The sequence below is a fragment of the Phymastichus coffea genome, unplaced genomic scaffold (genome assembly GCF_024137745.1).
Source record: "Phymastichus coffea isolate CEN01 unplaced genomic scaffold, Cenicafe_Pcof_1.1 PCOF00009, whole genome shotgun sequence".
Taxonomy (NCBI): domain Eukaryota; kingdom Metazoa; phylum Arthropoda; class Insecta; order Hymenoptera; family Eulophidae; genus Phymastichus; species Phymastichus coffea.
Window position 1 is genome coordinate 1545069 of NW_026706820.1, and position 23476 is coordinate 1568544.

Below are 23476 nucleotides of genomic sequence, written 5' to 3' on the forward strand. Positions count from 1 at the left end.
GAACTACATATCTCTTCAATGACATATGGACCGACGTATTTCGGCGCCAATTTGGTTGATATGCCTTGGGCAGCCGAGGAGAGTACCCTGTTCCTCTTCCATATCCAATCTCCGACCTTAAACTCGGGTTGCCGTATCTTCCGTTCGTAAAAACCCGTCTGACGTGCCACTTTCTTCTCTGACTTGGAGTTGGCACGCTCCCATAGATTAGGGAGCCTCTCCATATGTTCAGCCCAATCCACCACAGCTTGACCCTCCGAACATTCAAGGGCCTGCTGATCTTGGGCTCTTCTGAACGTCAAAGGAGGTACCAGCTGACGTCCAAACATGAGCATCGCAGGACTATATCCCGTGGCGCTATGAGTTCCCGAGTTCAACGTGAAGTTGAACTCTGACAGGTGTTTATCCCAGCTCTTACGATCACGGCTTACGTAAGACGTGATCATGGTTTTGAGTGTCCTGTTTACTCGCTCTGTAGGATTCGCTTTAGGATGGTACGCGGGAGTAAAGGCGCGCTTGATGCCGTTCATCTGGAGATATGAATCAACTTCCTGATTCTTAAATTCAATCCCGTTATCCGATAAGAATACCTCTGGTGCGCCAAACCCAGTGACAATCGGCTCGTGTAATTCCTTTGCGATCGTCTTCCCATTGGCTTTGCATATCGCAATGTACTCCACCCAGCGAATAAAAAGGTCTGTAAAGACCAGGACATACTCAAAACCTCGAGAGCTTTTGGGCAATGGACCAGTGATATCACCGGCCACTACCTGCCAGGGTCATGACTCTTGTCTACGACCCGTCAGCCCGCAAGGTGAAGGCCCCCCTTTCTTTCACCTTGCATTACTGACATACCGGGTAACTCTTTACGTACTCCCTGACCTGATCATCTTAGACCATATATCTTAGGCCAATAGTACCAGCGCCTAGTCCTAGAGAACGTATGCTCTAGTCCTTGATGCCCTGCCGTCGGAGCATCATGGACCTCCTGGTGCATTTGGTGTCTCTTCTCTCTAGGCATCACAACCTTCCACGCTTAGCATACCTCCTGGTATTGCTGTAAATACCAGGCATCAGTGGTCTCTGGCCGACTATTTCTGGTACTCACTTCAGTCCCCTCCTCCTTATAGGACCTAGACAATGCGTCCGGCACCACATTGAGATCTTCCCTTCGATATTCAATATCGAAGACATTGCCTTGTAATTCTAGCCCCCAACGCGCTAGTCTTCCTGTGGGATTTCTCATACTGTGGAGCCATTTCAAGCAACTATGATTAGCGATGACCTTGAAGTGATGCCCTTCAATGTACGGCCGAAACTTTCCAATGGCCGATACCACTGCCAAACACTCTCTCTCTCGGAGACTGTATAGCTCCCCATAGCGCTGTTGAGTGATCAGCTGGCCTATTCGATTACACGCTCCTCTCCATCGACATCCTGCGTGGGAACAGCCCCGATCCCACTGTCACTGGCGTCAGTTTGTAGTACAACTGACCGTAAGGATCGGGTGGTTGCAGTATTGGGGCGGAAGTCATCGCCCCCTGCAACCTCTTGAAAGCTCGCTCTTGTTCCTCCTCCCAAAAGAAACGTACATTCTTTTTCGTCAGGCGGTTTATAGGTTCAGTGATAACGGCGAAGTCTGATATAAAACGTCTATATCACGACGTCATGCCCATGAATCGCTTTACTTGTTTGACTGTCCGTGGTGTTAGATACTCCAGTATCGGTCGTATCTTCTCGGGATTTGGTCTTACTCCGTCCTGGTTTACGAGGACAGAGACCAATCTTCTGACAAGATCTTAGATTTCCTCAAACTGTGTTTCCGTGGCTTCCCACAGTCCTATCGTTGCGAGGAATACCGTACTATCAATTTCTGCTATTCCATAGGTAATTTTACCTGGGCGTCCTTGAGCCATAATTCATCCTCATCGGGATCTAAAACTGCGCGGAACTCTCTTATAAAGTTCGCGCCTACGTAGCAGTCATCCGTGAGCAGGGATGTAATGGGGACTCTAATCTTCCTTGTGATTCCTCCTACCTTAAAGAGGAACATCACGTGACCAATGATGGGGCATGGGCGCCCATCGGCGAGCCTTGCATCGCCCGCCCTGGTCACATTAAGTCCGAGTCCCATCTCCGATGCCAATCTCAGCCCTAACTAACCCATTACCGTAGATGAGGCACCAATATGATAAAGTACTTCGGGTTGCTCGATCCTCATACCTATCGAGTCTTCTCCCTCCTCCACAACTTCTATATGGCGACCTGGTCTTTCCATGATGACCACCCCCTACTCTGCCGAGGGCTTACATTGGGCTCGATAGCCTTCTGCCCCGTTGTACTGCTAGGTCCCGGGCTCTCTTGATACCCTCCCAGAATCTATTTGTATCCTTGGGTCGCCGACAACTTGCTCTTTCCAGTCGACGACCCTCGGCGAGAGGTCGAATTCACTGAAGACGCGAAGAATACCTCTTCTCTTTGCTCTCCTTGCCGTTTCCCTTGTTGCAATCTGGGCAGAACTACCGGTTGAACCCCAGCTTGTTACAAGCGGAACACTGAAGAGGATTCGTAAAGTCGATATTCCGCCTCTATCCTTCTCCTCACTCGTTAGGCCTAGGAGGAGGTAAATTCCTCCTTCTCCCATGCCATCGACTTTTGCGCTGTTCTGGAGGGCTGTCCTGCCTTTCCTTGGTCATTTTGCACAGGAGCCTCTTTATGCCCTCCAGTTGTTTCTCCATCTTCTTATCAGAAGTGGAGGTTTGCGTAGCCGATACCGTTACTTGCACGGTAGGCCTCCTGGCAGGATTCTCCACTCCCTGTCCGCGCTGCGGATCTTCCTCCTTCTTTGCACCCCCCTTACCTTTGCTCGCTACTACAGCGGTTTGGGATTTATTACCAGCCGTTCTCTTACTCGGCTGGTATGCGTATAGAGGGAAGGTCGTCGAGTTTGGGTCCGTGAATACGGGTGGATGCCGACCGTAAGACAAAATCTTTTGTACTTCGGTCGCTCTCCTGTTAAACTCACGTATTGACGTTAACTTGCTACGACGCAACTGAATTTGGATGTTCGAAAGAAGATTTGCATGCAGCAGGTCCAATAAACTTTTCAAAGGCGTTGGTCGTTCCAATCTATTAACAAGAGCTACCGTTGGACTAGGTTGGACAAGAGCTAGGTTGGACACGCAGTCTCTCGCTAATTCGTCTTCGCCCTGGAACCGATTCTGCGTTTCCTGCAACAGTCTTTGTTGCTGTTGCGTACTGGTGCCGAACCATTCTCAGGCGTCGGCGACGAATTCGGCGTAACTTAGCCACTGGTGCTTATTGTTATCGTACCAGGTCCTCGCGTTACCCTCAAGGTTTTCAGATACGTAACAAAATACCTCGTCGTCAGTTAGTCCTGCACCCACACGCAGGTCTTCTAATTGTGAAAGAAACGTGTCCACGCTCTTTACCCTACTGCCCACAATCTTCAATTTCCATCCGCGGACAATTTTTTTCACATCTCGGGTTGTGGAGAGCCCTGAGGATGAATGGGGAACGATGCCAAACGATCCGCTTCGACTTCTTTGTCAAACTGGTGCGGATCTCTCGTACCCCTCTTGATCTTCATCACCTCCTCTTCTCCTCTCCCCCTCCTCCTGTCCCTATACATGGAGGACTCTCTGGATGACGTCATTCTCTTCTTGACGATTGGCTTCAACCTCCGAGTCCTCATCCAGGCAGGCGAATGTCCTTGACATATTTGTCAAAGTTATTCCCTCCCTATTAATGAGTTTCAGAGGATGGTCGCTGTGCTCTTCTGCGCTGAAGTTTTTCAACTCGTCGCAGATTGTATCGAGCCACACTTGTCGGATGCTAACCGCCGCTCCGTTAAGCACGTATGAGTATACGTGTATTCGCTTTTACGTTTGATACTTTCGTTCCAGTGTCTTCTTTCTAACCGATTTGAACTCACCTTAAGTCACCTAACTTGTAACATTTGATCTGTCTTAGGTGTGAGTGACCTAATGTTTATTCCAATTATTCCCTATATGAAATCGGTATAAAATTTAACCGGTGACGGATCCGTTAAATTAAAAGGCAACGAAATAACGTAATGCGGCAAACAAATCAATATCGTTTATCTCTAATAAACTACAGTCTTCGATGGGCGGAAAGATTTACGCAGGCGAATAGGATTTACAATTTTAAATAATACGGGGAGAGAGAGAAAGATAATTCAAAACTCTACCACTAAAATTAACGCTTGGCACGAATACAAAAAACAGTCGCGAGAGACAAAATACTCTCGTTAGTATTTTGTTGCGCAGAAAAAGGGCGGTGCACCTACCCTACGGTGCCATTACGGTGATCAGCCGTAATTGTCGAAGAAATTCTTCTTAACCAACGGTTTCCTCCCTGGAAAGTTTGCGCCGATTCACCTCTCTACCAATCTGCTGTTGCTGCACTTAATGCTGCTGTTCGTTTGCTGCTGCTGTAATTGTCTCTTACGATCATTCGCGCAGGTATTAAAAAATCCCAGGAAAAATACTTTTGATCGGCAAAAACGGCAAAATACAGTAGTAAATAATTTGGCGGTACTTTCTCAAGCAACAGCTGAGGCTAAACTGAAACTTTGAACTCTCGCGCGCCCTCTCTCTCTTAGACGTTCGCTCTAGCGTCGCGAGTGCTACCGAATCGCGAACGTATCGATTGATCGAATCGACTACCATTGCAAAATAAAAATATTGATTTTTTATGAGAAACTGACAGCTAAACAAATAAAAATTTGTATACAAAAATCTGATCTTTGAATTTTTAAACGCGCATCATTCTAGGTGAGTACACACCTATAATATATATATATATATATATATATATATATATATATATATATTATACGTATATTATAGCTTAAGGATGCTCACTCGGATAAGAGAGAGAAAGATAGATCTGTGCGAGAAAGAGAGAAAATACGCGTTTACATTTGGCAACGTTGCGTCGTTGTACGTATATAGCGTTATATATAACCTATATATAACTGTATACATATCGCTAATAGCAGTAGAGTACTTAAAATCTTAATGTTATAAAGTAATATTATAAGTGCTATATGTTTATTAATAATACCAAAAGACGTGGACAAATTTTTTTTTTTTGGAAAGGCAAAAGAGTGTCTGAAAAAGTTTATTGTCACCGAGTGAAGCAACAGGAATTAGGAAAAAATCTTCGCAAAATTTATGATACGAAAAGCCGTTCAAATAACCTCCAATGATTGTCACCTTATAATTTTGATGGTCGTCGTATTGTTCATTTAGAAACTCTTGCAAAATAGTTAATCTGTCGAAAATGTAATAATGTGCTGTCTCTGTTAGATATTATTCAGGAAAAAAAGTTTGGCTTAGCCATTAAAATTCATGTTTTGTGTCGTAATTGCCAGAGCATCAACGAAGTTTACTCTGACAAACAACACATTGTAGCTGAACGATCGCACCAAAAAGTGCACTTTGACTGTAATACGAAAGCAACCATTGGTAATTATATAAATAATAATCATTAATATATTAATAATAATAATAATAATAATAATAATAATAATAATCCCCCGCGGTGGAACCTTAACAAACTTGACCGACAAAAATTTTCGGAGGAGTTGATGGCGGCATCAGCCCCGGGGTCGAAGATTCCTCCTGAGCTAACGGGCCGGCGAAGAACGGAAAGACTGACAGACGAGACGGCGAAATTAATAAACAACTTGTGCACCAGCACAATGACGAAACGACGACAGATACAAAAAAGACGGCCACAATACTGGTGGACGGACGAAATAGCCGAGCTACGCAAGATATGCCTGGCAAATCGGCGACGAATGACAAGGGCAGGGGGCGGATCCGAAAGGGAAAACCTCCAAGCCATATACAAAACAGCACGGAAGACGCTGACGAAAGCAATACGGGACAGCAAGACGCGATGCTGGAGGAAGCTCTGCGAGGAGATGAACGAGGATCCCTGGGGAACCGGCTACAAGATTGTAACCGGGAAACTAGGGGCCCAAGTCTCACCGGAACTTAAAGTTGACGAAACAGCAGGACGGATTGTTGACGGATTGTTTCCGTCGCACCCGATTAGGACAAACGTGATGGATGACGTGGACGCACAAATGCCCCTCGCTTTTGCCGCTGAGGAGCTCATCAGAGCAACGAATGAGATGAAGATGGGTAAGGCACCGGGACCGGACGGAGTACCATCCGAGATCCTCCGGCTCGTTGCTCGTCTACGGCCGGAGATACTTATTTCTCGACCTGTACAATACGTGCTTGACGACAGGAACGTTCAGCGATCAGTGGAAGGAGGCGAGGCTCGTTCTTATTCCAAAAGGTAAGGGCGACCCTGGCACTCCTTCGGCCTACCGACCGTTGAGTTTACTTGACACTACTAGTAAACTCTTTGAACCATTACTCAGACCGAGACTGACGGACGCGATACAGGCCGGAGGGGGTCTCTCAGATTTGCAATTCGGCTTCAGGAGGGGACGGTCGACGATTGGAGCGATCCAAAAGGTGATTGATTCTTTCCTGGAACTAGACAGACACTACCATGCGGCGCGACCCATTATGCTGCTAGCGACGCTCGACTGAGCAGACGGATTGACGCGACGTAACGACGCACGGTGAAACGATACGAACGAACGAATACTGACAGAACCCCCAGTCAGAAGTAATATCAACATAGTCCCTGGCTGAGGGAAAGACAACAAGGAGATGGCGGTTTAGTGGGTAGGCCTGTCTTTTTTTGGGGAGTCCCACATACCTCCTTACATATCAAGACTAAGGGGAATACGCAAAAAGGATTCCTCAACTCCTTGTAAAAAAAAAAAGAAAAAAAAAAAAAAAGTAATAAAAATAATAATTTTTTACGTAGGTGTTTTAAATGGAGGTATGGGCTACACTCATCTAAATACAATTTTATCCTCATTGAATATATCACCAATGAACTGGAACACTTTTAAGACACATCAAGAAGAAATTGGACCTATCATTGGAAGCATGGTTACAGAGAGCTGAACGAAAGCTACACAAGAAGAAAGGCAGCTGACGATTGAAAATTCAGAAGATCTGAAAAAGTTATTGTGAGTTGATTTGATATGGAAATAATAAGCTCATTGAAATTTATATTAAACTTTTTATAATTACCTAGTAACAATTTTTCAAAAAATTAATTATTTTTAATCAAAATTGTTACTACTAATTCTACAAAAAAGAAGCAAATCACTTAGAAACAAGTTAATTATAATGCATTTTTAGATAATTTATAAAAATAACGAAATTTTTTTTACAGCATTTTAAATTTGAAATGCATTAGATAAATTATTGTTATTGCATAATTTATTACTAGCTAAGAAATTGTAATGACTATTACATTGTCAAAATTGAATTGTATATAAAACAGGTAAATGAAGCATTTTAAAATTGTATATACTGCTGTTTATTTATATTATATGATTATTGATAGACAGTCTTTATAATGTCTTTCATTTTTAAATTGTAAATGTATGTATGAATGAATCCATAACTTATGAATTTGAGAAAAATTAATGATATTTAACAGGTTTTTAATATTCATTTCATAATAACTCTTTTTTTAATAATTTACAAAATGCTATTTACTTATATTATGTACAAAATACTGTTTATTTATATTTTATACTTATTGATAGACAGTCATTTGTAATGTCTTTCATTTTTAAATTGTAAATATATGTATGAAAGAATACATAAATTATGAATTATGAGAAAAAAATAAATGTTTTTTTAAAGATTGCTAATATTCAATTTTATAAAAAAAATAATTCCTTTCATAATAAATTTTTTTTTTAATAATAGACAAAATGTGAATGGTCTTTTTAAATAACTTTGTATATTTTATATAAGAAATTATGCAATATTTTTTATCAATTTCAAATCTATAAATAAAATACTACTTATTGTAATAATACTACTAATAAAATACTACTTATTGAAAGATTGAAAGATGTTACACGTTTTTTGAACCTCCTCTTTTCAGACCAGAGAATTTACAGAATGATTTTATTTTCCCTGATACTTCAACTGCAGCCAAAGTATTGCCGCTTCATTCGACATGGGGTGGACAACTAAAGGCTCTGGAAGGAGCTATGACAGCCTATCTGGAACAGGAGGCTTCATATGACCTTTCTCACCAAAATTATATCACAAGTTATTCTAAATCGGAAGTGCCTTATGTGTGATCGTGGCCACTCAAAAAGTGACCATGATTGCAAATTAAATTTCGAAGGCAGTGCAAAGGCAATGGAGCCTAAAGCTGCTGCCATGCTTGTTGGTTCTAATACAATTTTCAAAAAATGCAATGTGGAAATTAGTATATTCGTGGGCGATAATGACTCGAGTGCTATTGCTGCCACTCGAAATTCAGTAGAACATAAAATCGTCAAACACGATGATATTAACCACTAAGGCAAAGGGCTTGTATCTGAATTGTACAATATGACGTCGTGGCAACGATACATCTCAGGTGCACCTGAGGCTTGGCGCAGTCTCAGGGTTCTGTTGTTGCTAGTTTGCGATTTTTCGCATAACTAGCGGGATCACTAATCGAAAATTAATAAAACCAAGGGGGACTGTGTCACTAATATTTCTGCTCTTGAATTCCAATCGATAGTTGTAATCCGAGAGCGCGAAGTATCCTGGGTCCTATCAATAGTAGAACCCGGTTTTCCTATTATAAATTGTATTTGGAGCCTATCAAAAATAGCCTCAAAATACGGGAAAGGAAAGAATTTTTGAATTACGAGCTATTTCTAAGAGAGAGGAATGATAGATAAGTTACTAAAAAAATTAAAAATTTTATTTGCTTACTCTTTTTATTGAAGTTTGACACTTTTAAACTTGCGAGTCCTAATTTTGTATTGGTTGATTTTATATTTTCCACTTCTTGAGCTTTTTGGCTGCTTGGATTTTTAATTCACTTCTTGTCTGCTTGGCTACTTGATGCACTTCTTGGCTTGACTCTTGTTTGGGATCTGACTTCTTGGTGTTGATTCCTATGCTTCCTTCAGCACTGGTATTCAACCTCTCTCTTACACTCACTACAACAACTGCAACTGCAACAACTGCAACTCCAAAGACTAACTCCAACGACAACAACTGCACTTTAGGTCTTGTGCAGCCCTTTTTATATCAAATGAGTGGTTGAGTGATGAGTCCCTCTCGTAGCCTCTCGGTTTCGGGAGGAGTGGAGCAGGCAATGATTTGTTAATTGGTCCGTATGTTTCTTCTGATTTTCCTCGCTGGATTTTCGGGCCCTGATTGAAGCGGGGGCGTGGAGAAAATCGGGGTCGCGGACGCAAGGGTACACGCCTTAGCTCGTGAGAGGACTCTTCGAGTATCATCCGCAGCCAAGATTAGTTTTAAATTTTGTAATTATTAATTAACTGAAGTTGGAACAAATATAATCGACCAATACATAACTTATACGCTACATAATATTAACAATCAATATTATAATTAAATTTGCCGCAAAATATAATTATGAATATATATGTAATAATAAAATTTTATAAAAATAGAGCGATGCTTATTATCTCGCACGCTACGCTGTGTAGATTAATTTGTTATAATAAAAGTTTTTTCGGTAACATTATAATCATTAAAAATAACGTATTTTTTTGTATTTTCCTATTTTCTGCTTTCTAGTTGGAAAGGGAAAAATTCGTTAGTAGTGAACAGGATGCAGACGCGATTTTATGGCCGTCTTCTCTTATCGGCATCTCGGCGTCCACGTTTTCGGAGGCTGCATGCATTTCGTATGTAAGTGCGAGGGTGTGAAAGGCGGAAGAGCATAATAAAAAAAAGAATGCACGCTTACATAAATTTGGACTATAGATTTTATTGCCGTTTGGAGATTATCAAGGAAAATTTCCCTGCGACACTTTACTCGGTTCCCACAGCTCATGGGAAACGGTTTCAACCCTGCCGTTGGTCTTAATACTAGGAAAAAATTATTCCTTTGAAATTTGAAAATTGTAATCATATGGCCCACTGTCACAACAAGATTATAAAAAGCTATAAAGAATTAAATTCTAAAAGTATCAAATATCTTGACAGATGTTTTAAGTACTGTGTATCACAGAATGCAGGGAATAAATTAGCATTAGAACAAGCTATTAAAAATATTCCAAATCACTGCTTTAATAACTACGACAACTGCAGAGGATGGTGCAGGTATGATGCAGATAATCGAGACTCATACGAGCATTCTGTTATTGGACAAGGTTTCTTTGATCCACGTTTATACGAAACTTTGACTAATATATTTAATTCATTGGCAAATAAAGCTAGTGGATTTTCTGCGGGAGTTTCTAGCAACCCTAATGAAAGCTTCAATGCAATAGTTGCTAGCAAAGCTCCGAAATCCCGACTTTATGGAATGACCAACTCGTACAATATTCGTGTGAGTTTAGCTGTAAACAATAAAAATGACGGAGAAAAAAGTATTGTTGATTTGAACAAAAATTGTAATTTATCTCCCGGTAAAAAAACTATGAGATACACGGACACATCAAATAAAAATCGCAAAAGCGAAACGTTTTACTTTTCGCATAGGGCCCTCGTTCTGACATTCCTTTTATCATTATATTTTTTATTGATGAAACATGTATTTGTTCAATGTTATTTCATTTTCTCAGGATTTATTTTTTTACTTGTTGGAATGCATGTTGAATTTCGATAAATTATAATTTATTATGTATACAATGTTAAGGTAAAATTTGCATATATACAATCAATTTTGTATAATAACGTTTTTTTCATTCATTGTACATGTAAAAATCTCAAAGAGAAATGTTAAAATAATAATATTGAAGTAAAATTTAGGGTATCGATATATTTTTAATTATATTATAACTAATTTTCATATCAAGAAACATTATAGGCTATAGAATAATAAAAAAATAAATATAAGCTTGCATATATTTTGACGATCAGATTTGATTTTTTATTATATTTTTGACTGTTTTTTTTTCCTTATATTGTAATGGTGTGAAAATGGTATGTAATACATCTAAATATTATACGGTAACAAATCTAAACAATTCATAACTCAATAGTTACTATAGTCTAACTTACTATAATAAAGATAATATGTAAATTTTTATTTTACAGTATTTATCTTTAACTATTATATCCTATACTTTTATGTTTTGTTTTTTTCCAATCCCACAAATAGAAAGAGCTTCCCTTTTTTTTCGGTGATCGACATTTATTGAGGTATATTTGCCATTTGATTATAAACATTAAATTAGAAATTAAGGAGGTTTTAGTTAAATATTGTTATCATTTATAATGACTGTACAAAATATTAATATAAATAATAATAATGGTAGCAGCTTAGAAATTATTTTTCAAATTTACTTGAAAAAAAATAGTAGTATAAATAATAATAACGATAGTAGCTCTCAAATTATTTCTTAAATTTACTTGAAAAATTCCCTTACATTTTAATTTAATGGATCAACTATCCTCACATTCTATATGATGAAACAATATACTTTCTTTACCACTGAATTGATATGAATTAATAAAATTATAAGTACATTCTGATTACTTTTTGTAATTAGAACCTTGAGAATATGGAAAATTTCTCAAATTAATATGCAGTCAAAGATTTTAATATGAAAATAATTTTAAACATGAGTTATTATGATTTGCCATTTGATTATAAACATTAAAACATTAATTAAGAAATTAAGTGAGTTTTAGTTAAATATTGTTATCATTTATAATGACCGTACAAAATAGTAGTATAAATAATAAAAAATGGTAGCAACTTACAAATTATTTTTCAAATTTACTTGAAAAAAAATAGTAGTATAATTAATAATAACGATAGCAGCTCACAATTGATTTTTTAAATTTACTTGAAAAATTCCCTTTTATTTAATGGATCAACTATCCTCACATTCTATATGATGAAACAATATACTTTCTTTACCATTGAATTGATATGAACTAATAAAATTATAAGTACAATCAGATTACTTTTTGTTATTAGTACCTTGAGAATATGGACAATTTCTCATACTAATATGCAGTCAATGATTTAATATGAAAAAAAAATGAGTTATTTGCCATGTTTGCGATGAACATTATTTATTTGATACTATTAATATTTTTCAAACTACTTGTTTTTTGTATTAATTAGAATCATAGTAATATACAATTTTTCAAAGTAATATGAAGTGATATGAATTGATGGAATATCCGTAGTTTGAATTTTTTATTTCCAATCATATGGACTCTTTTTGTGAAATAATATTAAGAATTAATGTGCTAATTCAATAATATGATTTTATATATACAATAAAATTCTGAATTTATGTATATATAAAATGGAATACAGTTGAAAGCTTAAAATGTAAGAAATATATAAAGTTATGATAATCTAGATATATAAAACCAAGATATTGTCCAGTAGAGTAGCAAATTTAGTGAAATTGGGGTAGTCCGTACGGACGGAACATATTTCCAGGATGGCTGGATACGTATACCCTGTGGGAAAAGTCTTGGTTTAACAAGTCAAACTGAATTCCTAATTATACGGAACCACTTTTCTGAGATCAAATTCAATAGGCCCTCTCTATATGACTGGGCAGTGAACGAGGGCCCAAAAAACGTAGTCGCAGATACAGGAAAATCACTACGTCAAAATATAAATGGCGTAGATTATTTTCAAAACAAAAAAAAAGTGATCCTCGCAATAAAAAAGAATCGAACGAAGACCCAACGTACGAATCAAATATAACTTTGTTGACTTCTCCATTTGATGGTATTAAAGTAGCATTTATAGATGAAAACGCCGAGCCAATTGTTATTTTTTTTTATTCAGAGACAGGAGGTCTTTCTGGCGACGCTGATATTCTTCAGATAGCATGGAAACATAAAGAATATGAATTTTCTATATATATAAGGCCTACCAAAAAAATCTCAGATAAATCAAGTCAAACACATGGACTGAGGCTTAGTAATAATAATTTGCAGTTACATGGAAAGTCAGTATCTATGTTAATTTACAAGAGGGATTAATTAGTGTATATAAGTTTTTAGGTTTATTTAATACAAAATGTGTATTGGCTGCTCATAATTATTCTTTTGATTATCCGAGATTAATGAAAGCTATTGAAAAAACATACACGGATAAATATTTTTCATCAATAATTTACGGATTTGTAGACATAATATCTGATATTAAAATAGTTACTGGTTTTAAAAAACAAGGACAAAACAAATTAGAATATGTTGCTCAACATCTTCAAATAGAAGGTTTCAATGCGCATGATGATCTTGGTGATGTCTACATGCTTTCTCAAATTATAGAAAAATTAAAAATAAGCCATAAACAGCTTATTCAATCTTGTTTACTTTGGAATATAGCAAAAGAAAATGTTAAGCTTTCACAAAAGTGTACGTCGTTGTTAAAAACATTGGATGTACTAAAAGACGCTACGTCGGTAAATATAAGAAAAAAATTTATTACAGCAGATATAAGTTTAAATATGATTATTGATGCATGCAAAAACTTTCATGTTTATTCGGCAATGACAAAACTGGCAGAATTCGTGTAACCAAAAGTAAAAAAGTTACCGAAAAACTGTATAACTATATAATATCCAAATATCAATAAATTAATAAATATATTAGATTAGACAGTAAATTGAATATAACTATGAAAATGTTAAAGCTTTTATGTTTATTTTGTATTAATAAAAATATTACTTTATAATATAACATTTAAATAATACTATACTTAAGAAGTGCAATACAATGCCAAAAAAAAAATATTACAAAATATTACATTTACATTTTTATTAGTAGTCCTTCTCTGTATTATTATGTGACATGTGAAATATTTAATAATAAAATGTTCTTTTATACGTAAATAAAGATATATATGTTTGTCTACTTATTTTTTGTTTAAATTCTATGATAAATATTTAATGAAATATTTTATAATATAAGATTCAAATCAGTAAATGTGATGTGAATCAGCATTCAAAATTTACAGATTAGTAAGTATTTCGAATGATGCGCCGTTCATACATGTGCTGCTTACGAACGGACACATCGTGCTATACAACCTACGAGGTGTGATCAAAAAGTAAGGTGAATTTTTATTTTTCTCAAAAAATATTTATTTATTCATCAATTTTTATTTTATCTCCTTCAAAGTAATCCCCCTCGGATATAATGCACTTGTGCCAACGCTTTTTCCAATCCTCAAAGCATTTCAAAAAATCATTTTTTGTGATCTTGTTTAGTTCATCCTTCGATGCCGTCTTTATCTCCTCAATCGTGGCAAAACGCCGTCCTTTCATGGGCCTCTTCAGTTTTGGGAACAAGAAGAAGTCACAGGGGGCCAGATCTGGGGAATACGGTGCCTGTGGCATCGTTACTGTGTTGGTTTTAGCCAAAAATTCGTGCACAAGCAACGATGTGTGAGCAGGGGCGTTATCATGGTGCAAAAGTCAATTTTTATTTTTCCACAAATTCGGACGTTTCTGGCAGATTGCTTCGCGCAAATTGCGCATAACTTGCAGGTAATATTCCTTATTTACTGTTCTACCCTGTGGCAAGAACTCATGATGCACCACGCTCCTGCAGTCAAAGAAAACTGTAAGCAAAAAGTTTACATTTGATCGAACTTGGCGTGCTTTTTTTGGTCTTGGTGATCCAGAATGCCTCCACTGGGACGATTGAGTCTTAGTCTCGACGTCATAACCGTATACTCATGTTTCGTCACCTGTTATAACCCTGTTGAGTAAATCTGGATCATCGTTGACGTCATTCAGTAGCTCTTGGGCGATGCTCATGCGACGTTTCTTTCGCTCAATTTCGGAACAAACTTCGCTGACACACGTCTTATGTCTAAAACACTCGTCAAAATTGATTGGCATGAACCAAATAAGATGCCAATATCATCAGCAATTTCTCTAATGGTAATTCGACGATTTCCCAACACTATTTTCTTCACTTCTTCAACATTCTCATCAGTTGTTGATGTGCTGGGGCGTCCAGAACGAGGTTCGTCGTCGGTGTCTTCTCGGCCTTTTTGGAAGAGTTTATACCACTTGTAAACATTTTTTTGGCTTAAAGTAGACTCACCGTATGCCACTTTCAGCATTTCAAGTGTTTTGGAACATTTGATTCCATTTTTCACACAAAATTTAATACAAACTCTTTGATCCATGTTTTTAGACAGCAGCAAATCGTGGAGCACGCAAAACACTTCTAACCTTGATGCCTCTCACAAACAAACCAAACATACTACAAAGCTGAAATTTGGAACGTATGTTCTAGACGAGTGTACCGACTTAACAAAATAAAAAAGTCGAAGATCGAACGGACGTAGCCCGCTAAATTTCAACATTCACCTTACTTTTTGATCACACCTCGTACGTCTCGACGTTGTTAAAGCATCCATTATTCATAATAAAATACATCATTTTAAATGTTTACTGTTTATATACGTCTTTCGTAGGTACTCCACTGAATTTTTAAAACATGGTAAATAAAGCTTATATTATTTTCTCTCTTTTGTTATAATTTTATCAAATTCCAATCATCAATTACTAAGATACAATTAATAAAGTAGAGGAACATTGATATTTTCCGTAAGAGCTTATGTAACGAAACGTACACCTATAATTACTGATATCTCGCCTCATAGATATTCCCAATTTGCAAAAATTGAAACAAGCTTTCTTTACATAATTATCTAACTTTTTGCCAGGTTTCATTGAATTACAACCGTTAATTCTATTTCCTAGGGAGCATCCTTAAGCACACTCGACGTGAAGAAAAACTTTAGCGTGTCAAAACACATGTAATTCGGCCAATGGTCAACGGAAAAATATTTCATCGTTGTACATGAACTTATAAGCCCATTTCTTTCTCAGCCCTACATAACCGCTTCTCCTAGTCCAGACAATTTCTTTCTGCCTGAAATAATATTTTATCTTTTTCGCTAAAAAAAAAAGAAACATTATTTGAAAATAGCTACAGTGGCATGCAATTAATTTATTAGTTTCCTATCTCGTTGCAATAAATATCAACAGTCATCCCTAACAATGTGTAATCCATCTAGAACATTTTGGATTTGAGCTATTGTATAAATATGTCTCCGATATTTGGGCCACAGATTGCTACCGTGATACTCGATGGATCTTATATATTACTCATTATCGTTATCATTTCTTTAGTAATAAAAATACATAATTTCTCATTGATAATTACTATGTTTCAATGTTAATGATATTAGTTTACAAGTATAAAATCTGTCATGTTTTGTAGTATTAAGAAAAATATACTAACATTTATACATTTTTAGATGATGAAGTACGCCAAGCTGAAGAAAAATTTGCCGAAAGCCTTCACCTCGCACAAATGGGAATGTTTAATTTATTGGAAAATGATGTAAGTTTAATATTATTTCAACATATGAGTTACTAGAAATTTGTAATAAAAATTTGATTTTTGATATAGATTGAACAAGTGGCACAGCTTGCTACATTCAGCGAGGCTCTTTTAGAATATCATCAACAATGCACAGAAATTCTTAACGTAGTATGTGAAACATTGAGTCAAAAGTTAGTACACGGCTAATTTATTATGCACGTATAATATATCTACGTATCTACTATATTTCTGTATATGAATTAGTTTATTATTTTTAAGATTGTTTGAGATAATTGTAGATATACTAGAATAACCATAGATCACATGAATATCAGATTATGTGAGCTATACTGAGACTGCGCAGAGTTGAGGTTACGTTGAGCTGAAAACATACTGAAAATTGAAGTTATGTTGAGGCTCAGATCTCTGCTTTTAGTTTCGATTGTGGTTGATACTCGTACATCCTTAAATCTAACTAATATTTTTATGTGGCTTTCTTTCAGCTACCATTTCTTCCATGATTTGGTTGAGAGATTAGGCAGAATTTGATGTATACCTGTGCGCATGTTTAATATTACAATACTCTATCACCAAGACCGTCGTGACATAGCATATTATGCCATACCATCGAAGGCTTCCTGATAGTTGGTTATCTTTCAATCTGAATCAAATATTTATTGTTCAAAATTTTGGATAGTGAGAAGACTTAAATAATTATATAATTGCTAGCAGCAAGTATAATTTCAGTGCTATGTGGCAATTTAAAATTTTTTTGATGTAATAATGATGGTTCACAAGAATTCCACAGGACCATAAATTGTGATCTGAACTGATCTGAGCAAAAATCTGAACAAAAACTCTAATTAGTTAATTTTACATTTTGACCCTCTGAAACTAAATATGACCTCCGTTAGTTTTCATCACGTCACATTCAATGGAGCTTATTCAATTTCGTACAATAGACTGTTGTACTGCAGATTTAGCAACAGCGGGAAATTCTACGTTCAGATATATTTATTTTTCATTCTTTAGGATCTATTTTCAAGATCATTGTTCGCACTATTTGCGCTCCAGCATGGTGAGAAAAAAACGGAGAGTGTACACGTGGCGAAGATGTCTCGGCGCATTAATGGTCTACTTTATGACTGTAAGGGGCTTAGCAAAAGCGACCGTACTGAGGCACACGATAATTTATAATACTTCTCGTCTGGCGCATGCCTACTGTGGCACATCTGTTTTTCCTTGTCGTTAAGAACAGATGTCCATTTTCAGCACATGGGGAGAATCCAAATTACTTTAGGACCGACGCGAAGTAATAAAAGGATAAGTCATATAAAAAAAGGGGTCGGCTGCTGGCCTCTCGGACAGGTAACCGATCTAGTCTGACCGCCCTCTTAATCGCCAAAGTATGATTGGTCTTGGATGATGGATCAAAAGAAAAGGAGGAGTCTTGCGCTTCTCTTTTTAAACGGAATCCGAAGATTGCGAGTTCAGGTCTTTCCGGAATATTGAGGCTGTTCATCCTCTCTGCGCAACCGAGTGTGTAGGCCTGGTTGTTCTCTCCTTGAGCGTTTGAGTCAGTTTCACGAGCAAGTGACAATCACTATCCGCTAGAAAAGGAGACGAGGGTAATGACGCGAGCCCGATGGAATTGTGCGACGAGGGCTGACTGCACCATCGGAGGACAATCATGATTTGATACCAACAATCACGATTTGATACCAGATTCTAAAAGAGCAGGAAATTTTCTGTCTAAAATGATTTTAAGTGAATTTTAGGAAGTCATATCAAGGTCAAATCAAAGTTAAATACTGAAAAAATTGCATAAAAATCAGTTTCTTTAAGCTTTCCAGGATTGTACGTGAGTAAAATTTAAGTGAGCTTATAAGTCAATGGCTCTGATTGACCTTGAGGTAAGTTTTCAAGGTCATTTGAAGGTCAAACTGATTTTTTTTAATAAGAACCCCTACTATTGACGCTGGATTCTGAAAGAGCGGAAAATATTATTTTATTATTGTCCCTAATCTTACTATCAGTGTTCCCAGAAACAACGACGTGAACGTAGTAAGGACTGTTTCCTTCGGGGTGCTTGTTTCACGCGAGTCCCTTGCCTCTCGCATTCGGGGTGCTTGTTTACAACAAATGTTCAAAATTATCTACATTTGTTTCAAGACATAAATTTAAACGTCTTTCAAAGTGCTGAACCGTTCTTAGCAAAGGCTCTTTAGGAATTGCTGCAAAAGTTTGATTGACATGATTTGTCATATTCGCCCTAGTTGTTGGTTGTTCCCTAAAAATAGCATATTTTACGAAGACCTATAAATAAATATTTAGAGATATCATATCTAGTGAATTAGGAGGTCAGTTAACTGGACCTCTGATCCATCTTTTATTATAATTTTCATTCAAAAATTAACATACTAGTCTTGCAAAGTGTGCTGGTACATCATCTTGCCGGAGCCATATTCTTCGTCATGTCATGAAATCTACATTTTCTAACATTCCTCGTAAATGATCTATTGCCTATGAATATTGCCTCGTAAGCATGGATTTCGACAAGTGATCTATGAACCTTTCTGTGTAAAATAGAAAGATAAGTGTATTAAACGCCATGATAAATAAAATAAGTTTATTGTGTTGATTCCATATTTCAATGAAATAAGGTTCGAAAATATTTAAGTATTGTCAAAATCGCTCAATTAACCGTATTGTAAATTATTGCAAGTGTTACTAAAACATATACATGGCATGCAGTATTTTCCATTCAACGACTATGGCTAATGATTAATCACGAACATGCTGTAACCATCCAGTTTTATCTGTTCCTTTTTTCCTCACTATCTAATTGTTTAATCATTTGCATGTTTACGCTTGATTCTGATAAAAATATAAAAGTGTAGCAGATAATCTTTTGAAATAATAGCGTGTATATGTATTGATATTATGCAACATCAAAAAAGTTGCAATCATACTTGGCTGATTCACCGATCTTATGCCGTCCAATAGGCTGATAAAAGTATTTTCCATTTCGATACTGCATTACGTTTTAGGCGTCAGCTACCTAACATTTACCCAAACATTCATGACATTCCAATAAGAGTCTAGTAGTTTAGGCTCATTTTATGTATATTTTCATATATCTACATTTTCGAATAAATAATTTAATATAATTGTTACTTTACCTGGTGATGAATTCTTGTGATGTGAAAGTATTTGAAATTAGAGTCGGATACTGAACGGATTTTAATCACTTTTATTTTTACTTCTCACTTTTAAATATTGATTACAGATACTTTTTGATTTATAAAATTATCGTTAAATATATATATTTTACTCTGTGCAAAATCGTTATAACGATAATAGTAACAATACACCGAATTGTCGAAAGGTACGAAGGTCTGAGGTATAGTATTCGACTTAAACTCTTACAAACTAAGCTGTAAAAGCGTATGCAAGGTCTTTTATAGCTTTTGTATTTCATCAATCATTTTCGATATTTGTAATTTAAGTAGTATTCACGTGCTATATCGCAATTCGTTTAATACGATATTTGTTTTGTGATGAGATCGAGCGTAGCGCTTGCTCTCGCTCAGTATTTTTCCTCTTTCCCCTCTTTCGGCGGGGCATAGTGGCCAGCGTTGGGCGCATTTCGAATGCACCTAATGCATGGTCTTTGTCTTCAGCCGACGGAGATCGCCGAGCGAGGACGAGCCGGTCCGAAGCCGCTGAAGTGGACGACGCTAGGTGTTAGAAAGAGAGAGGGGGGCTGCGTGTCCCACGCAGCTTTAGGCAGGCGCGCGATGTGTAACCAATTAGCGCTTAAGTCGCGCGCCGCCTCATAAGTAGGTCAAGTGGGGAAAAGAAAAATGTCTAAGGAAGCTGTCGATTGCGGTGAAGCGTGCAGTTAATAGAGCACGGTCAGTAGAGCACAGTGACTAAAGCACAATGAGTAGAGTACAGCCACCCCAAGGAACAAGGAGCTAAATTTTCGAAAGCTACAGAGACGAGGAGAAGCACGCTAAATACCAGTGCCCTTTACCAACAGCTCTGTGAGGAATACGAGGTCTGCCCGGAAAGTATCGGGCCTACCTTTAAATTTTCGTGCTAGCGTTATTCTTTATCATCTGGTGGGTGGCATCCTTCAAAGTAATCCCCATTTGATTGAATAACACGGTTCCGTGGATGTTCCCACTTTTCAAAATAGTTCCGGAACTCACTTTAAGGGATAGCCTTAAGTACACTCGTCGCATTGTTTTCAACCGTTGTTTTGTCATCGAATCGGTGTCCTTTGAGTGGTTTTTTTAGTTTTGGAAACAGCCAAAAGTCACAAGGGGCTATGTCGAGACTGTATGGAGGTTATCGAAGCAATGCAATATTGTGTTTGCTCAAAAACTGCTGCACAAGATTAGATGAATGTGCTGGTGCATTTCCCAAAAGTGCGGCCGTTTTCTTCTTACTGAATCACGCAAATGTTTCAAAATTTGAACGTAGTATTCTTTATGTATTGTCTGATCTCTTGGTGCATATTCGTGATGTACAACACCTTCACAATCGAAAAAAACAATCAACATTGACTTAACATTGCTCCGACTTTGACGTGCTTTTTTTGGTCTTGGCGATTCAGAATGCTTCCATTGTGAAGATTGTTGTTTTGTTTCAGGATCATAACCATAAACCCATGATTTATCAGCTGTAATAACTTTTCTAAGCACATTATCATCATTATTGACCATTTCCAGATTGTCCAGAGCGATTTCTAAGTGAATGTTCTTCTGCTCTACTGTGTGGAATTTTGGGATGAATTTCGCACACACGCGTTTCATTCCTAAATTTTCGGTTGAAGTTTCTGAAATGATAGTTTTTGGTATCCCAAGGTCTTCTTCTAGTTCTCGCACAGTCATACGACGATCTTGTTCGATTGCAAGTCGCACCCGCCCAATATCTGCGGTTTTTGTCGTCGAAGGTCGGTCGGAACGAGAATCACTATCGACAGAAGTGCGACCATCCTTAAACCGTTTATACCACTCTTTTCTTCGTGTTTTGCTCATACACTCGCTTCCGAAGGCCTTTTGCATCATTTCAATAGTTTCCGAACTTGTTTTTCCGAGTTGAAAGCAAAACTTGATGCAATTTCATTGATCTTGTTTTTCAGTCATTTTTGACAATATCAAAATACGACGAACGTGAAAAAGGCACTATAAACAAAGACACGCTGCGCATGAACTATACGTCCGGCAGGTGTCAGTAAGTAACAAATAGATTCGTGAGGCTTTACTGTTGACGTTTCTGTCCGGTAGAGGTCGCTCGAACACTATGGCGTGAAGATATAAACGTAGGCCCGATACTTTCCGGACAGACCTCGTATATAGTTTGTGTCAATATACTTCGATAAAATGATTTAATGGTTTTCTGAAGCGCGATATCATTTAATTTCCCGACCTTTTTCCTTCCTCTTTCCGATTGCTTTAAGCGATAACCGGGATCAGAGATCGCCGGGTTCTTGAGCTGCTGTGGGTGGATATCTCGCGGGTACGGCGGCGAATCGAAGCTGTAGAGCATGGGTCCCAATAGGGAAAGAGAATAGAAGTTCTTCGATGCGAGATGCCACCAATGGTATTTTGGAGGTGGTGCTGAGTTCAAGTGACTCCGAGGAAAAAACGATGCCGGCTCGGGAGCTACCTCGAGTAGCTCCGCCGCAGCATGTCTACGCTCGTCTTCCCTATAAGCCGCTCGCACAGCTAAGTTCATATCCCGCGTATCAATTCGTCCGCAGGAGCGGGCTCGCGCAGTATCCTCCAACAAGATATCTGGAGGATGAGAGAGAAAAGGAGGCTTAGGCTCGACAAAATGCATTTAGGAGGAAGTGCTCAATCCGTTTCAATCTATCCGCATGTAATTTCGAGAGGCCGTCCTTCCGTCGGACGTCTACGGCACCTAGGGTGGCGAAGGGAGCTACTGTTAAGGCAACAGGCATCCTCCAGCCACCAGTTCCTTCGGCGGCCGACAGGGGACGGACCACGGGAATGGTTACGGATGTCGCTGCCGGGAAGATGAGAGGGGACTGCAGGAGGAGGGAGGTTTTGGTGCCACTGATCCCACGAAGAGTGGAGTTGGTGGCGCCGGAACGGCCAGTCCTTAGGCCAGTAAGATCTGTCCCGTCTTCCCCGGTGGAGAGCTCAGCCTCGCTCTCCGCGTCACCGTGCTAGGTGGACCAGACTGAGTTTCATTTGCTACGGGGTAATTTTCTGCAAAGCCTGGCTCCGATTTCCTTGGACCCGGAGTTGGACATGCCCTCGTTCCGCTGCTTTAATTGCAGAACGGGGTTACATCCAAGGTCGGCCTGCAGGAACTTGCCTCTTTCGCGTCCGGTATGCCGGAATTGTAGATGACTCGACGTCCTTGTCTACAAGTGCCTGCGCTGTCGTGATGCCTTTGAGGCAGATCAGGCGCGCGGGAGGGTAGAATATGAGGAAAGGGCTCCGGAACGCCCTAGTGATCCGGAGGACTCCAGGCTTCACAGGTGGAAATCGTGGAGCTGGAGTCAAGGGATTCTGGGACGGGGCCGGAGATGGCCAGTCCCGAGTCTTCTGTCGGGAAGCCGAAAACGAAGAAATCCGAACACCGGTGTGGAAAGAGGTACCGAGAAAAGCTTGCACGTAAGACATTAGCCGCGAGGGAGGGTCGAACCGAATCCAGTGCGGCCAGCACAATGCGGGTTGAGCTCACACCGTAGACGATGCAGGTGCCGGTATCCGCAAGCCTGTCGGTTGATCGTGACGCCAGGGTGACTGAACCCGAGGCGGCTGAGGTTGCCGGTCATAGGCTCTCGGGAGTAAGTGCCTCTTCACCCACGGCAGAAGAGCTTCGAGCACTCAGGCTCTGGTATTTAGAGTCGAAGAAGCGGCAGCAATAATGGTAAGTTTTTTTAGTACAATTTAAGTTTTGGTTTGTTGCGATCATGGGGCACCGGGTTAATCGGTTCTCTACGATAACGGGCCGGGTATTTCGAA

General features: G+C 38.5%; 1 protein-coding gene across 5 annotated transcripts in view; it reads left to right on the forward strand.

The window, feature by feature from the left end:
• Positions 1 to 23476, forward strand: part of LOC131671062 (endophilin-A) — a 1254901-nt gene that overhangs the window by 750576 nt on the left and 480849 nt on the right. For all 5 annotated transcript variants that reach the window (XM_058947219.1, XM_058947193.1, XM_058947229.1 and 2 more), the window contains 2 exons: positions 16399 to 16484; positions 16554 to 16657. In XM_058947219.1, coding sequence (XP_058803202.1) covers positions 16399 to 16484; positions 16554 to 16657 — 190 coding nt within the window. The remainder of the gene's footprint in view (positions 1 to 16398; positions 16485 to 16553; positions 16658 to 23476) is intronic.